Source organism: Festucalex cinctus, chromosome 14 (assembly GCF_051991245.1).
Source record: "Festucalex cinctus isolate MCC-2025b chromosome 14, RoL_Fcin_1.0, whole genome shotgun sequence".
Classification (NCBI taxonomy): domain Eukaryota; kingdom Metazoa; phylum Chordata; class Actinopteri; order Syngnathiformes; family Syngnathidae; genus Festucalex; species Festucalex cinctus.
In genome coordinates, this window is record NC_135424.1 from 18,101,016 (window position 1) to 18,118,773 (window position 17,758).

General features: G+C 40.5%; 2 protein-coding genes across 17 annotated transcripts in view; both read left to right on the forward strand.

Annotated features, from left to right (window-relative positions):
* Positions 1–2,038, forward strand: part of dst (dystonin) — a 120,762-nt gene extending 118,724 nt beyond the window's left edge. For all 16 annotated transcript variants that reach the window (XM_077495468.1, XM_077495472.1, XM_077495469.1 and 13 more), the window contains 2 exons: positions 645–771; positions 1,171–2,038. In XM_077495468.1, coding sequence (XP_077351594.1) covers positions 645–771; positions 1,171–1,427 — 384 coding nt within the window. In that variant the 3' untranslated portion in view covers positions 1,428–2,038. The remainder of the gene's footprint in view (positions 1–644; positions 772–1,170) is intronic.
* A 2,774-nt stretch (positions 2,039–4,812) lies between these two features.
* Positions 4,813–17,758, forward strand: LOC144001287 (uncharacterized). Its single transcript, XM_077495486.1, has 26 exons — positions 4,813–4,818; positions 5,094–5,217; positions 6,150–6,543; positions 6,620–6,694; positions 6,771–6,866; positions 6,930–6,983; positions 10,583–10,636; positions 10,717–10,770; positions 10,858–10,911; positions 10,986–11,039; positions 11,141–11,194; positions 11,274–11,327; positions 11,719–11,772; positions 11,895–11,939; positions 12,010–12,063; positions 12,337–12,390; positions 12,461–12,514; positions 12,631–12,702; positions 12,788–12,823; positions 13,137–13,181; positions 13,255–13,287; positions 13,372–13,518; positions 15,024–15,200; positions 16,493–16,583; positions 16,875–16,952; positions 17,064–17,758. The coding sequence occupies exons 2-26, from the start codon at positions 5,213–5,215 to the stop codon at positions 17,288–17,290; spliced, it is 2,115 nt and encodes a 704-aa protein (XP_077351612.1). The 5' UTR covers positions 4,813–4,818; positions 5,094–5,212; the 3' UTR covers positions 17,291–17,758.

The window sequence follows — 17,758 nt, forward strand, 5'->3', positions numbered from 1 at the left end:
GTAAAACGGGAAACAGAGACAAAAATAAAAGCATGAACCGCCACGCCTGGTGGCGGCGTGACAATATTAATGGATCATTAAGCCTTAATATTTTATTTCAATGCTCTTCAAAAATGGAACAGATTACAATCGGTTTGTTAAATACAGTGGCTCACAGTTATAAGTCAAGTCATCTTTATTTATATAGACTGAAGTTTCAGATAAATAAATAAGATACAAATCGAATCGTCAGTTACGAGGCAATTCACACCACTAATATATATATATATTTATATGTATATCTAAATCTCTCTCTCTCTCTCTCTCTCTCTCTCTCTCTCTCTCTCTCTCTCTCTCTCTCTCTCTATATATATATATATATATATATATATATATATATATATATATATATATATATATATATATATATAAAATGAACAACTCAATTATTTTTTTAATAAACAAGGGGCCACTCAGAGTGTATCCAGGGGCCACATTTGATCCGCGGACCAACAGTTGCCCATCCCAGGAATATTCTTTAAGCAAACAACACACTAACAACATGGTTTCTTGTTTTTTCCATGAGGGTTCAAACTAATTCTATTAGCACAGAATGGAGCAGCACAGAATAATAGCACACTGTAAATATTTGTTGTCTTTTTCAGACAACGCCAGTTCAAGGCAGCAAGTTGCGTCTTCCAGGCTACTTGTCGGGAAAAGGATTTCAGTCAAGCGACGAGGGAACGCTAATCAACGCTGCCGTGCTCAAAGCTCGGGGGCAGACGCTAGGCGGTGAGTTGACCTATTAGTTGGTAGGGTTTCCTCCAAAAAACTTGCTTAGCCTGGTGGTCAGGGACATACTGGGAACAAAATTGGTCCCAGGAAAATATTTGTCATTGTTGCAGACGACAAATCACATGTCAAATACTGTTCGTTAACCGGGGGTGTGACACTTAGCTGGGCGAAGGGGCAAAAACAAAAGCTTGGCGGCCCACCAGGCCTATAAAGCTCTAAGGGAAACCCTGGTTGGAATATTACACTCAAAATGAAAGCAAAAGAAAACTTAATTTTGCCCAATACACCTGGCCTTGTGATTTAAAAATAAATAAAACGTTTTGTTTGGCAACAAATTTGATGAGTGTGTTTCACCATCTCAACGAAAGCTCTAATGAACCGGTCGAACCCTTTCAGAATCGAGGAAAAGCTCGAGCCGACCCGGGAGCAAAGCGGGAAGCCGAGGCAGCAGCCGTCGAGGCAGCGACGCCTCTGACTTCGACATCTCAGACATCCAGTCGGTTTGCTCGGACGCGTCGGAGACGGTCGGGGACGGCCCGCGGACGACGCCGCGTTCCGTATCCCGCCAACACGGAGGGAAGCCCTCCAAGATCCCCACACCGCAAAAAAGAAGCACTCCCACGAGCAAACTTGCCAAGGCATCCAAGCGATAGTGTTGAGAACATAAAAACAAAACAAACACTGGAATTATCTAAGTTAAGACTGCAAATGTGCTGAGTGTTATTTAAATTGTTTCTGAGTTGTAAAATATTCCTTTTTGAGAGGCAATATGATTGAATCGTACGTGTGAATGGAATGTTGATGGCATTGCGTATTTGGTTTTAATGTATTTTATTTTTTGTGAAAATGTCAAATGTTTTTGTAAAGTATTTTATTTGAGCCTGTCAAGGTTTGATGGTCTCTTGGAAATAGAGAAAAGTTACTGAATGTACTTTTGTCATGTATGTGCTCTGGACTTTGGAGTAGCATCACGCCACCGCGTGTGTGTGGCACCGCAAATAATTATTTATTAAAGTGCTAACAATGTACTTTCAAGGGCAATGCAATATAACTACGGTAAGCACTGCGCAAACCTTCAACACGATCACAAGTAGCAGAGACCTTGCAGTCACAAAAGTCGTCTATTTGCGGACGCGACTTCGCAGCAACATGTGAGCCCCTTCACGTTGACGTTCTCTGTGTAGGCATGTCGCTTTATTTCAGTTGTTACTGTATCATTATTACTTTGTAATAAACCTGCTTGCACAAAGCTACCACAAACTGACTTGACTTGCCCATTCAGAGTTGTCATTCAGTCTTTATACTCTGCCAGTATGTATGTCAATGCTTGTTGCAAGTATTTCATTAGCATTTTCATATTTAAATCATCCATCCATTTTCTTAACCGCTTACTCCCAAGTCCTCAGTACTGGGAGGCTGACATGCTAACCAGTCATCCACCGTGCCGCCCTATTTAAATCATGTACAGGATTTAATAAATAATGGAATGCTAGTTACCGTGCCAAATATGCATAGTAACTAGAAAGTGAATGAGTATATAAATCCCAACCATACTTCGAGTGGCCTGTTGAGTAATTTATAAATAAAGAATTGGAGCAAAAGTTATTAATTTTACTTTTTTTTTTAACAATTCTTAAGAAAATGATGAACATTCAACATACATTTTTCACGAAATGAAAAAATCCCAGGGGGGGATAAAAAAAAAAATATATTATATACACGTGTATATATATATATATATATATAGTATTTGGAATGAAATGCAGTACAACATAGTACCTCAATAATATTTAAAAACAATTGTTTATTTTTGTGAAAAGAAAAATGTTAATTTGTTGTACAGCAGTTTTCTGCTGTCCGTGAATGGTGATTATATTTTATTTATTTTTAAAGCAAGCTTTGCATTGGGGGGGAACATTTACGCAAACAAATGATGTGGTAATTTTATTGTTTGCCTTAAAACCTTTGTTGGGTTACGATAATGGATTGTGGATAGCGGCCTAAATATTGGCATTTTATGATCATAATTTTTTGTTCATATTACTTGCGTGACCTGCTGGGTGGGTTATGAAGGCAGAAGTTGTGGTCTCCTCCAGGTGCAATGTTTGCAGAGCATCTTGTGTTTAGTTGTGACATACTACATCTTTCTCCCAGCTAACCTGTGCAGATGCTGACACACTGGCCCCAGTGAACTCACTTTTAAAGCAGCGATATATGGGGGGAAAAAATTAAAAAATAAATACCATGTGAGTTTTTAAAAAGTAACAAGATGTAAGCTATAAAAGGAGCCAAGAAGTTTAACTGACCTTTCTCATCAGATCAATTCTAAAGATACCACAATGTCAAGCTGCATGGGAGTGCATGCATCTGTCTGCTTCTAGTGACTGCATGTCTAACTGGCCTATGAGAGACGGCGATCCCGTCGGTACCAAAGGTGGAGCGGAGCACAGGGGTCGCGCTGGTCTGAGCCCCCGAGCTGCCACTTTGAATGGTCCTCCTGTTGAGCTCAAAGTGTGGCCCACGATGGCACTTTAGAGCGGGACATCATCACACAGCCTGACCTGGAATAGATCCATCCACACGAGCCCCAGAAATCTTCACTTGGAGGAATATGTGAGTTATTGACTTATCTCATTGATCTTTCAATTGTTTTTATTAGGGGTGTGAATTGCCTAGTACCTGACGATTCGATTCGTATCACGATTCACAGGTCACGATTCGATTCGATACCGATTAATCCCGATACGAATGCTCACGATTCGATACCGATTAATCCCGATACGAATTTATAAGTCGATTGTTGCGATTTTTTTTCATTCATATTTAGAAAATACTAATCAGTAAGCTTGTAGAGTGTAAGATTTATATGAAAATGTATTATTTATTTATCTGAAATTTCAGTCTTATAGAGGTTGTAATCTGTTTCATGTTTGAACAGCATTAAAATAAAATATTAAGGCTTAATGTTTTGTTCATATAACATTCTTCCATGCTCAAGGTGTGAATCCTAAAAAAAAAAAAAAAAAAAAAAAAAAAAAAAAAAAAAAAAAAAAAAAAAAAAAAAAAAAATCGATTTTGCCTATTATTGAATCGATTCGAGAATCGCGCGATGTAGTATCGCGATATATCGCCGAATCGATTTTTTTTAACACCCCTAGTTTTTATCATGGTAACTGGTCTTCCGTATTTAAGTATTACAGTACAGGTATATACAGGTATACAGGAAAATGCACACCTACACAATCTAATGAGATCCAGTGAAAGAGCTGTATTAAATAGTGTACCCTCAAAAATATTTTTTTTTAAATTCAATTGTAAATGACACTATCAGATTGGTGTGTAACAAGACATGTTATTATTGTAGTTATAGTACTGTATTGTGTCATATTGTGAGATTAAGTTGTTTTTTTTTGTTTTGTTTTTTAACTCTTGGACAATAAACATTCTCTGGCAGTGCCAATCTAAGATTACCTCATTGTTGTTATTATTATTATTACTATTATTATTATTATAATTATATTAACAATAACAAATATTGTTGTTAAAATAATAATAATAATAATAATAATAATAATAATCACATTATTTTTCTGGTTAGCCTTTGCATGATAAAATTGTGGCCTGGTGACTGCATATCTGTCTGTGGTTGGTAGTTTCTGTACAAGCTGAAAATTCATTTTTAAAAATTCTTTAATTGTTGCTCTTCAGGCACTTATAGCCGCGTGACTTTTCCAATTTTGAATATGGCAGCCGACGAAGCCATGCTGGTGTTTGCGTCACTAGTTGTCATCTTAGGATGCACACAAGGCCAAACGTTACCAAGTAAGTTTTTCTGTTTGTTTTTTTTCTTTTCTTTCACTACTACACATTTACCACTCCATACATAAAAACATTAACACCATCAGACATTATATCCAGTCTTCTAAATGGAACACTGCCGTACCAAATAATGCCCAAAAGATGTCAGTATTTGTCTTTTTTATCTACAGCCTTCCTGGCTGTAGATTGTAGTTTCATTGAACTGCCTTTACTCATTGCCAAAAGGTCAAATATAAGTTGCATTGTGCTTTTCAATATTTAATAGACAACAAAAAAATACAATGTGATGTAATTTATTGGCTAACTTAGCTAACTCTGACTAAAACCTAATTAGGTATATGCTTACAAAAGGAAATGTGCAGTATCTGGTACAAGTTTGATACCAAGCAAATATGTTACTATAGCCATGACATCACCTATGTACCCTACTAACCTCCATTCTTTGGGAAAATCATCACTTTGAGCTTATTGATAAAGTTTGTGCGTGTGTGTGTTGTGAGGTTTTGATCTCCTGGAAGAATTCCGTGTGCCCGAGTCGAGAGGAGTGAAGAGAGTGGAAGGCTCTGACCCGGAGGTGGTAGCTTACCGCGTTAACCCCGCCATCCATCTGCAGAAGACCATGAGGTACACGATAAAATCAAATCATGAATGGCAGCCAACCTGTGACATGTAAATGCTGAATGAAGTGTGCTAATGTAGCATGCTATGTTGCTTAGGTGCGTTATTCTATCATTAAGAGTAAAATAGCTCGTCAGTAGAGTGGAACTTTTAAAGATACTTTCCTTTGTAACATTGACACGTGACTTGCTTGATAACACACTGTCTTGAACAGGTGCAAATTGTTAACTGAATCGAGTATAATTAGCCCTATAATGGTAGGTGCCTTACCAACCGGAGTATGCACTTTGAAGACACTTCTGCTATGGACACCTCTTGGATAGCTTCTTTGTTAGGTGTTTCAGGGATGTCCAAGGAAAAGGGCCAACACAGCACTAACACTACAGCAGTGTCCCAACTAAGGGGGTGCCCCTTTGAAGGCTACATTTGAAGACTAATGACGTCACAATATCTTGTGAAGGTTGCCTCAATTTGAAGTGTACTTCAGCACAGCCCTCCTTTCCCATTTTTGGGAGCAGGATACAACAAACAGTGCCATTTTTCATGTCCTTCAATATTCCAAGATTCTTCGTTCACCTCTGTTCTGAAAAACATGCTAAATGTATGTGGAAGCACACTCTTACTAGGCCAGATGGAATTGCTTCCTATAATTTTGTTTAAGCTTTACAAGCTATAGATAGGATGTATAAACTTTCTAAGAGATTATTATAAACAAGGTTGTAACCACAAGCTCTGTGGGACTTAAGAAGCTTTGCTTTTATTACTTTGGTGTCAATTTACAGGCCGCAAGAGAAGAAACAAAGAGTGATGAGTGTTAGACGGTCTTAAAAAAAACAAAGCCTTACACAGACGCGATTTAACAAAGTTATATAATGTCAGCTAACAAGTTTGAGCAGGAAGCGCTGTTAGATTTTACTATTCTAGCTCTCCCACCACAGAGACGTGTATCCAGATGGCCTTCCCTCCGACTACTCCGTCATCGCAACCTTTAAGTTGACAAAGGACATGGTTAAGAAATCGTGGAACCTGTGGCAGGTCAGCGCCCCGGACGGTCAGGAGCAAGTGGGTTTGCGTTTCCAGGGCGATACCCTCTCGCTAGATTTCTTCTACATCAGCCCCAGTGGTAGCCAGATGCTGAGAACCTTCCATGGTGTGGGGATGCTGTTTGATGGTGAGTGGCACAAGTTGGCGTTGAGCGTGAAGGGCAGCCAGGTGAAGCTGCTGGTAGATTGCGAGGAGGTCAGCGTGGAGACCATTGATGAACCGATGCCAGTCATCCGCCAGGGGTACACCTCCATTGTCAAGCGGGCCGCGAGAGACCCTTCTTTCTCAGTAAGTTTCTTTTTAAAATATTTGAACTAGATATCTGGCTTTTCAATGAAAGTCTTCGTGTTTTAACTCATGCCAGGTGGACCTCCAGCAGATGGATGTGTCATGTGACCCAGAAAAGCCCTATAACGAAGGCTGTTGCGAGCTCTCCAAGGTCCATAACCATTCCGCAGCTCTTGCTGTAGTGCTTGTTCATCAGTCTCATCTGAAACAATCTGTCGCTGCCGCAGTGTGGAGGCTACGCAGAGATCGGTCTGACAGCCGGAAGAGCATCTTGCAAATGTATGCATGGACAGCCAGGCATCCAGGGACGACCAGGGTCACAGGTGAATTTACACATGACTCACATTGAGTTGAAGCATGGTGACCTTTTATTATTTCTTGTGCAGGGCCACAGAGGTCTTCCCGGAAGAGACGGTGATCGAGGAAGACACGGAAATTGGGTAAATGAATGCAGATCTGCTATTTGCTGCCAAATAAAGTGTTAAACTGACTGCTAGATGTACATTGCAATATAAATCAACCATTAAATGACACTAAAACTGGGAAAAATAGTACAGTAGGACGGAAACAGACCGGGAACCAGGAGCACTATGTGATAGTAAATGTTGGACCTCCTCTCATAGTTCATGTAATAGATTCAGGTGGAAGTAAAGATAAAACCAGACGTGCACAGATGCAATTATGGATTTCTTATTTCTAAGGTCTACAGCAACAAATTGGCAGGTGATCACAGGATTTCTGAGGGTGGTGCTTTTGGAGGAAACTAGTGTACTCAAGACTTTAGGAGGGAATTGTATGAAAAGTTCATGCGCAAGAACCACGCCACAAAAGAAATTTTGCCATCCATCCTTTAATTTTCCTCCAGTTATTCAAGTCTGAGTCACAGTAGCGTAAGTATTGACTTGCCTGACTTTGCTGTCTTCAGCTACAGGTATTTCCTCTAGTTCCACCAGCCAGCATGTCTTCAACAAGGGCCAATTAAAAAAAAATCACTTACACCACTTCAATTGCACAATTGAAGAATCCCCTAACAGTCACAAGCCTGATTTGACCTACCCCAGTATCTTTTTCTGGTTGGAAAGAACAGAACATTCACCAGGGAGGCGTCTGAAGCGTCCAAAATACGGTAGATGCCCAAGTGACTCCTCTTGATATGAGCTCTATACTCAGAATCATACACTTCTCCTCTGGAAGGGTGAACCCAGACACCTTTCGGAGGAATCTCATTTCAGCTGCTTGTCTCTCTGTTCGATCACGATCTAAAGCTTCTTCGAGAGCTTCGTCTTTTGGCTCTGATCTTTTGCCACCATGATAGTCCAATACTCAAGGTGGGCATTCCATCAGTACTGACGGACTGTCCATCACTCAGTCATTAACGGTTTTACTGACGAATGACGAGAACCTTAAAAAAAAATTGGCGGGATAAATGCTGACGGATGTGGGTTTTTGTCCGTCGTCACTGAGCAGGGTCAAGTACTGACGGATCTCTCAGTCCAGCACTGATGGATGCCCGTTTCGTTGACGATTGACGGAATGCCGTCCTAAATGTCGGGGGCGGCATGGCTCAGTGGTATGGTGGTTGTCTCCCAACCCAGAGGTTGTGGGTTCAATTCCAGGCCATTGTGACCACGTCGAAGTGTCCTTGAGCAAGATACTGAACCCCCAATTGCTCCTGATGCTGCGTCATCAGTAGGTGACTGGGTAGTCAAAAATGTAAAGCGCTTTGAGGGCCTTGAAGGTGGAAAAGCGCTATATAAATGACGCGCCATTTGCCATTTAAAATAGTGGTGATGAAGTTATAAAAAAAAAAAATGACAGACTGACAAAGGAAGGGTGCTCAGGGCGCTGACGCAACCATGACCTTCAAAATTTAGTAAATACCCACCTCTGTCCAATACCGTCATTGCATCTGTTGAGTTATATCCTCCCATGGTTTAAAATGTTTTCGAGTTGATATCAATAATAAGTAATGTCTGTGTCTGATGAAATATAGCTCGCCATAGTGTTTTCACAGTATGTTGACCATGTTTGTAGACTTCTGCAGCAATATTGTTCTTCTTATTCGTGTCATCATGTTCGATTATTCATGGCAACGCTGACAAAAGGGCCACTCAATGGTTCTTAGACTCTGGTGCAATTCCGTGCTAAATTCTCATGAGAACACACCAAGTCCAGACACGGAAGGCAATTGGCCAAGACCCCCTAGAGTCCCTAATGACACCATGTCTGCCTTAGTGGAGTGTGAAGTTTGGCACATTGCGCTTACTTTTGCTCATGGGGAACGGCACACATTTAAATTCCTGACTCGTTGATGCTGAGCAGCCGCTGTAAAATTGGAGCACACCTCAGAAAATGTTTTTTTTTTTTTTTTTTTAATTAGAAAAGTTACAGTTGGAGAGAGATCCATGATTCGGCAAAAATGAAAGATTATGTTTGGATTAAAAGTAAAGAACAAACAAGTCCAGTTCTATTTGGATAATGATAAATGGGGCTTTAGGTGGGAACTTGCATGTATGATTGCAGTTGTTGAATACATATTTAAGGAAATCCCCTGCACTGCCTGGACAAACTTCAGTATGTAGGCCTAAAGAACAAGATTCCGAGCCATTCATGCCACATTCTCTCGTCGTGAGTTTTCAACTGGAGGTCATTTAAGAGTAAACATCTGTCTTTTGTAATGCCTTGAATCACAGAGGCCCAGCATGTTTATCTCTTTCCCTGCTTGCATCTTGAGGAGGCGCTTTCCTGGCACACGTTTACGAACTATTATGGGTGGTCTTTTTTTTTTCTTTTTCTTCCCCCCCCCCCCCCCCCCCCTTTTTTTTTTTTTTAGCTAGCTTTGCCAGTGTAGAAATGTGGTTAAACTCACGGTCTTGCCTTTTACCGTACAGTCGGCCATCTCTGAGGTTAACCGTTGATAAAATGATGAGATGTTCAAATAAACAGACAACATGAAGAAGTACTGGTTTTGTTTGTTGATCCAAAGCAACACTTTTCCTTCTGCATTTGAGGTGGTTAGCATCTGTCTAAACAAGGGTGCTCCACTTAGTTACATTGATGATTGCTGCGTGTAGTGCAGTGGAATATTTTAGTGAACATTTTCCACTAATGTGACTAATATGTAGTTGTAGGCAAAGGTTTACTCACCCTAGATGAAACAATGAAAGGCTGAAGTGTATTCTCCCAAGATCTCCCATGCCCGAATCCTCACTGAGGGGCGAACGTTTACGACACTAGCAATTGTTGATTTCTCATCAGGGTTCGTTCAAGGTTGCGACGTTCGCTAATGTATTATTTTTTTCTTGTCTCAAGGAAATTTGTCAAAATTTCCTTGTGACAAGAAAAGAAACTTTTGGCCAACGTTTACGGAACACTGCAATCTTGAATGAACCCTTACGAGAACTCAACATTCGCTAGTGTCGCAAACGTTTGCCCTTGTTTTTGTCACGTGGTTACATTTGATATTGTCCTATTATGTATTCTGTTATACCAAGATGTGAAAAGTCATTTAAGCAACGAAAGCTTGTAATAGTTTAATACTTCTGCAAAGAACTGCAGACTTTTTTTTTGTAGTTTTTACCATTCTGACTCTTGATTTTGAAGACAGATACGAGGCTATAAAACAAAAAGAATCACAGGTATCTCATTCCATTTATTAACAATAATATCATGGCACAAATATCGGTGTTGTTTTTTTAATACAGATTTTTAAATGACATTTTGGGAAGAAAATGTCACACAGTACTTTTATTTTAATGAGAAAAATAAATTCATCGAGTTTCACAGCTCGTTTCCCCTTTTTCAGAGAAGTAAACATTGAAATTAGTTTTCTATCAGTTTGTTAAAGTCTGAGAAATATTTTAATGTGAATGCAAGAAATGCACAAATAGAAGAAAAAAGGGCTTATCGAAATTAATCATATTCAGTCGGTCAGTCAAATGTATCAAGCAAAAGCTGTGCAGTCTGAAGTCTTCCATATTTGCACTTCTAGTTACATGTAACGAATTTAATTATGATTCACTGCCAACTTGTTTTGCAGGGCATCAGGGGAAACACAGGAGACTACGGCAACGTGGGTGAGCCAGGCCCGAAGGTAAGTTCTGTCTTCGCACTCCTATCGAGTTACACTTCCGTTTGACGTGGCTAATGATAGTTCACATGCATCATCCTCAGGGTGAGATGGGAAGCAAAGGCGAGAAAGGAATGAGAGGTCTCTGGGGCCCTGTGGTAAAGCAATTATATTTCACACCATCTTTTCCACGAATACAAAAAGAAAACAATGTCACAATGAAACCCAATATGTCATCTTTACAGGGAGAACGAGGTGTGAAGGGGCTGAAGGGATTAAAAGGGGCAACGGGTTTCAAGGTGAATTAAAGCATTTCAGGAATAACAGACATTGACTTCTAATTCTTATGATGACACTTTGACTGCCGTTACAGGGTGTTCGTGGACCCCCTGGCGACATCGGAAACACTGGGAGACAGGGAGATATTGTAAGTTTACCTGTCATCTAATTTGCTTGTCCTTATGTACATAAAATAATGATAAAGATCACATTGTTACTATATTTATTTATTTATTTTTGTCCTGAAAGGGTACGAAAGGTGAAAGAGGATATGAAGGGATTGCTGGGTTTCAAGGAGTAAAGGTATGAACATCTTCTCTTTATTTATCCCAATTTATTTCTTTTAAAGATACATTGATCTGTTGTTATGATATTTTTGTAGGGTGAAAAAGGGAGCACCGGCCCAGAAGGGAACCCTGGGCCACGAGGAGAGCAGGTGGGTTCCTCATCCATAAGAGGCAAAGTAGTTTAGCTTAGCGTGAGGATGATTCCTGACAAATGCAACAAAAAGGCCCATGACCGCTTCAAAATCTTACTTGTTCACTAACCCACTTTAATATATTTAACAAGATGAAAGATTTTATTCACATGAAATCAATTACGGTTTTCCTGTCAAAATCTGATTGAGTCTAGGTAACCGTTGCTATCTGAAAATGTGCATAAATCAATTAATGATAGGCCATTGTTGTTTTAGCATCATTTATCAGTCTGCCGAGTGGAATACGACCCCATGCCCCGCCTCCAACAACAACAACAACAACAACAACAACAACAACTGTAACCCGTAAAATATTTCTTAATTTTCTTTGGTATTAAATCTTTTACAGGGTATTGTGGGAGATCCAGGAGAGAGGGGGGCTGCTGGACAGAAGGGGAAGCCTGTATGTATACCACACAATAATTGTCTTTTTTTTTTTTTTAATAAAAAAAAAATAAAATACAATTTATAAATATAATTGTGACGCCAGAATAAAGTTATAGTACATTTATTGTGTAACTTTAGGGAGTCACGGGACCTCGTGGTAAAGATGGCACCAATGGACAAAAGGTGACAACGCCCACGCAAACATTTAATCTACAAAACGTCACCTACTTTATAATAATAAATCATTCCTCAGGGCATTCCTGGAGATCCTGGAATACCGGGTAGAGCTGGAGATCCTGGAATAGAGGTACTGTATACTACTTCTTAGTTGAAAGAGAATGACAAACTTCAAAATATATCATAAAGTTATATTACCTATATATTTTTGAAGAAAAAAAAAAAAGAGTACAATCATCCTCACTGGTGCGAAATATTAATAATTCTAAATCTGAAAATCTGGTGTAATTTAAAAAAAAATGATGAAATAATGTGATGTAATCAATAAAGAGTTGACAGTTCGTAAATATATTACATTACCACAGGATGCCTTAGATTGATATCATTGCAATTATTTTTCTAGGCTTATCAAGGACCACAAGGTCACCGTGGAAAACTTGGACAAGTTGGCTCAAAGGTATCGCTGATGTTGTTGAGAAAATATTGTGAAAAGTTTGGTTGGTTCATTTATTGTATGTCCTTCACAGGGGGAGAAAGGAAGCCTGGGAGTAGCGGGCGAAATGGGGCCCCAAGGTCGAACTGTAAGTTGCACTTACTGAAGAAAGTCATCTTGTGTTATTTACCACTTTCACGGGAATTAATCGACACAGAATGAAGCAGTCCCTTAGGTCGTTTAAATAAATGTTTTATTCTCGAGGGTCTAAGAGGTTACAAAGGCTCTGCAGGGAAACCGGGAAGACCAGGATTTATTGGACCACCGGGACCTAATGTAAGCTTAAAACTCTAACTTTTAAGTCTAAATGCTTGTTCCTTTAGTATACAGCATGTCATTTAACTACGGCGTGTTTTCATAGGGACATGTGGGAGTGGCTGGAAAACAAGGAAGCAAGGTATTGTCATCAATATACCACAGGGAAAATGAAAGACGGCTGAATTGTGCATGTTGAAATAAACAAAGCAGATGTTTCATGTGAAGAGATTGAGGAGGTAGGATATGGACCCACTGGCCAAATTATTAGGTACACCTGCACAGTCTAATACGATCTTGGTATTACTGTATTAGTGTTCAGTTACATTCCTTAGCGACTTGAGAATGGCATAATATTAATATGATGTAGTACAATTTGACACCACTGCATGGATGAAAGTAATCTTGTATTCGCAGCATTAAATACAGCGTGTTCCCCCCATTTCCTTGTACAGGGTGACACAGGAATTCCGGGAATTCAAGGAATCAAAGGCGAACCAGTAAATATTCCGTCTTATTTTGTTCTGTCTGCCCTTATCATGTCCGTTCTCACACATTTGTTGTCTTTAACAGGCACACAAAGGTGTCAAAGGACCAAAAGGAAGGGTGGGTTGACTTAGTTACCTGTCACTTGCGGTGAAGTTTTGATCTGGATTCCTGTTTTAGATCTCATCCCAATCTGCTTGGTAGGTTGGAGACAGAGGGCAGCCGGGTCCTCAGGGAGGACGAGGGAAGCGTGGCCCAGCGGGCGTGACTGGACGCTCGGGCCCCGTGGGAATCAAAGGAGTGCGAGGTGAAGGAGGACCGGATGGCTTTCAGGGGCCCCCAGGTCCCCCAGTAAGTTTTTTGTTTTATCTTGCATTGTATGTGTTTCAGGATGAACTTTCAAAGTGTTTTTATTCATTTTTAAATGTCTGAACTGTCTTGGACCGTCTTATTTATGTGACCCTCTTTTACTAGTATCATATAGCAGCACTCGCGTATCCTGAGGTTCTTTTAACTGTTCCTAGCCTGCCAGTGGACATCAGGTCTGCAGCGACTGTTGATGTTTTTGAGAGGAGACCTACAACACACCTTTTTAATTTGGCTTGTAAAGGGGAAGTCAACCCTCCCCAAAAATTTTTTATATGTTCTAGGCAGCCCCACTAGTCTAAATACGGCTATTCTGCTTAATATTGCGTTTGTGGCATATGAGTTAAGCAGCAAAATCCTGCAGTTTTTCCTAATATCAGAAGTCGGACATTTTGCCACTTGCTGAGTGAAAATGACATCATAGTTGCGAAGGTCTCAGATAACCAGTCACAGCTCAGTTTCAGAAAACAGGTGATTGGTCATTGCCTGGGCCCTGAAAAACTGTAATGTCATCTTAAGTCGGCAACAAGTATCAAAATGTCCATTTTCTGATACTGATAAAAATGTCTGGATTTTGCTTCATAACTCATATTCCACAAATGTAATATTAACCAGAATTTCATGTTTAGACTACTGAGGTCACATATAAAATATCATTAACAAGAAATGTTTAAGTTTGACTTGATTTGTTTTAGTCCTGTTTCTTATTGTCCTTTATCTATCATTTAGCTTTAGTATTGACACTTAGCTTTGCTTTAGCTTTTTATTTTGTTCCCTTTTAGCTTTTTATTTTGTTGTCTTTTAGATTTTAGAACCAGTGTTTCCTCGTGGGGGGGCCTCAGTACGGGTAGGGGTGGTTGATCTTCTCATGGGGGACTCGGTTGGGAGCTCTGCAGCTTTTGAGGGTTCACACTAGGCCGGCGTCTGTGGGATGGCAGCACTCCCTGTGGCTGTGGGCTGTCATCCCTTGCAGTGTGGATGACCTCTAGCTTGGATGTTTTTCCTCACATGGTTTCTCTGTGCCCCGCCATGGGGGGAACAGAGCAGATTTTGTTTTTATGTTGTACTTGGTTACTTTTTTTGTATGAAAAGTTCTATATAAATAAACTTTGATTTGATTTGACTTGATTTGTAACACGATGGGGTTACAGTATTGTACTTGATGTAATCGGCAAGATCTGCTCGCAGTGGTCGGCTAACCCACGTCATTACTTGTTTGGGTAGCTAGAATGTTAAAATTGTTGTGGTCAAGAAGAATTTGTCAAACTTTTCTCATTAGTAAAGACTTATCCAGGCGTAGGTTTCATCAATCAGAGTGTCCATAAATCCATAATAAGTCTCGGGAAATCTCATATTGGCCTCATTTCTCGCTGGGGTTTCCTCTGAAATGCTGCCATCGTTTCAGCATGCTCCCTGCTGGAATACTCATCCGCCATGTTCCACAGTTGGGCGACTTCCAGTGATGGATGTGCTAATGATTCATTACGCAGGGTCCGACGCTGCCGGCTCAACATGTGATCGAGGTTTGTAAGAAAGTGGTGCTGGAGCAGATGTCCACCTTTGCCAACTCAATCAAGAGGACGTGTGCCGCCGTGTGTCCCCTCTATGGGGACGTTCCCTTGGGGGCCCCCGGTCCACCTGGACAGCAAGGCCCACCTGGACCTCCTGTAAGTTATAACAGTTTTCATTTATTTTGCCTAAACACAATACCAGGGGTAATCTCCATACATTGTTCACTTCTGTCCCGCACATTGCAAATGTCTGGAGGAAATCTGCTGCAGTGGTTGGCAGAAAAACGAACAACGAAAACATTCTGAATTTCCACATCGACATGAGGACAAATAGAGTCGCACAGTGGTCTCCTGGTATGCGTTGAATGTTTTTTGGAGAGTTTCAACTGCCGTCAAATCCTTTCCATATTGTTATGCACAGAGGTGAACCATGTGCCACCACATCTTCTGTCACGATGATTCTTAATACTTAGATGGTGTATTCGGGCCAGTTGTGAACAATAAGTATAAATAATAAATAATAATAATAATTAATAATGTTTAAAAAAAAATAGCAAGATATTATTTCAGTGTGTATATTTTTTCCTTGGAAAATATATATTTATATAATAATATTATGTCCATATTTATCTTGTAGTATGATTTTTTTAAAGATTATTTTCAGTACGACCCTATTTGTCCGCTATATTTTACTATTGTTGATATCTTAAAGTTACATAAAAATATCCATCCATCCACCCATCCATTTTCTTGACCGCTTATTCCTCACAAGGGTCACGGGGGTGCTGGAGCCTATCCCAGCTGGCTTTGGGGCGGTAGGCGGGGTACACCCTGGACTGGTTGCCAGCCAATCGCAGGGCACACAGAGACGAAGACAAGCACACCTCGGGACAATTCGGAGCGCCCAATTAACCTGCCATGCGTGTCTTTGGAATGTGGGAGGAGACCGGAGTAGACCCACGCAGGCACGGGGACAACATGCAAACTTCACCCAAGAAGGCCGGAGCCTGGACTCGAACCCGAGTCCTCAGCACTAGGAGGCGGACGTGCTAACCACTCATTCACCGCCCACATAAAATATCTAAAACGATGAAATCATTTTTGCGCCGAGGAATTTATTCACCACTTTAAGAAGAAAAATGTTGTTACTTGCATCTTTTACAGTCTATCTTATCAAGAGAAAATGTCATTTTTGCTATATGCTGCGGGCCGCTTAATATTTGATGGTGGACCACTAATGGCCCCCGGGCCATAGTTTGGACACCTCTGAACTTAACTTAACTGCACTATATTCCCCAGTACAATAGGCACGTGCAAAGCAGCCAAGTTCAGCTTTTATGTGAGCAGAACCGTTCAAAACAAATGGAAGAACCAAATAACTTAAGGTTGACACACAACCGACGTATTAAAGATGAATGTTATATTTTTTCCTTTTATGATGTTGTCAGGGTGATCCAGGAAGAAACGGCGATCCTGGAGAAGTTGGCCTGCCAGGATTTTACGGTGAAGCTGGAGATTCGGGCCAGCAAGGAGGGCCAGGTGTGGAAAAACAAAGCAGACAGATTGTACTCATGGCGTAGGATAAAATCGTTAAAGTCACAACATATACTGCAGTAATACATGCGCCTCAGGCTTTAGCTACAGTCAGAAGCCTTAATGGGACACCCCCCTTCCAGTCAGGCCAATGAAACCGAAAGATATTTACAAGGTGTTTTATTTAATAGTGATCTCAGGCACACACATGCGCTTTAATCAACAGAGCATTTGCGGGTAATGTCATTCTTCTGCTCAATCTGCTGTATTCTGAGAAATGTGTGTGTGTGTGTGAAGGTGACAGAGGAGAGCAAGGTGATAAAGGAGCCAAGGGATATGGCCTACCTGGCTACACTGGAGAGCAGGGGATCATGGGTAAAAATCTCGCAATGTCGCTTACTCACTTGAAATGGGATGTTTTTGTTTAAAGATATGTGCCAAAATAATGCATAAACATTTCAACTCTGTTTTTTGGGTCAATCCCAGGTCAACGTGGACGACCCGGGCGGGTCTTTAATGGACAACCAGGAAAGCCGGGTGAGCGGGGACAAACAGGTCTGACTGGAATCAGGGGCCATGCGGGTCTCAGAGGACCCCCGGGTGTCTGCCTCACTTCTGGGTGCGCTCTGCTCACTTCTACAAGTCCTGCACCTCAAGTTGCTCCTCAGGCTGCACCCCCGCGAAGGTTGAGGAACCGCCAGGAATGGAAATGAGTCAAGGTGGACAGTTGGATATTGAAAGGACCAAAACGTGTTGGAGTCATTCTCATGTTAATATGTTTTCAGTCATAAAAATGTTTTTTTTTTTAATGTAAATATTTGTAACTGAGGCTAAGATTTTTTTGGACTATAACATTACACCCAAAATACACCAATATGGAATGATAGTGTATGTATAAAAATGCAGTCTTGATTTTATTTAAAATATTTCACAATTTCACAAGGACTTTTGCTCCCCCTTCCTAGCATCTTCTTTTCTTATCTAAGATCTCGGGGTGCTGAAAACGAGTACCGACAGGCCTTTCCGCCCTGTCTCCCTCTGTTGGTCATTGTTTTTCATTTTTCTTGGTTGGGTTGTGCCTGCAGTCTATTTTGTTGCTCTCTACTTGTGCATTTGAAATGGCAATGAAGATCCATTCCATTCTTTATAATAAAAACAAACCAAAAATGTTTTGACTATTA

Coding starts and splice junctions, on each gene's coding strand:
- LOC144001287 (XM_077495486.1), top strand. Junction 6,544..6,619: donor CGAGAGACCCTTCTTTCTCA/GTAAGTTTCTTT, acceptor AACTCATGCCAG/GTGGACCTCCAGCAGATGGA. Junction 10,771..10,857: donor GAGGTCTCTGGGGCCCTGTG/GTAAAGCAATTA, acceptor TCATCTTTACAG/GGAGAACGAGGTGTGAAGGG.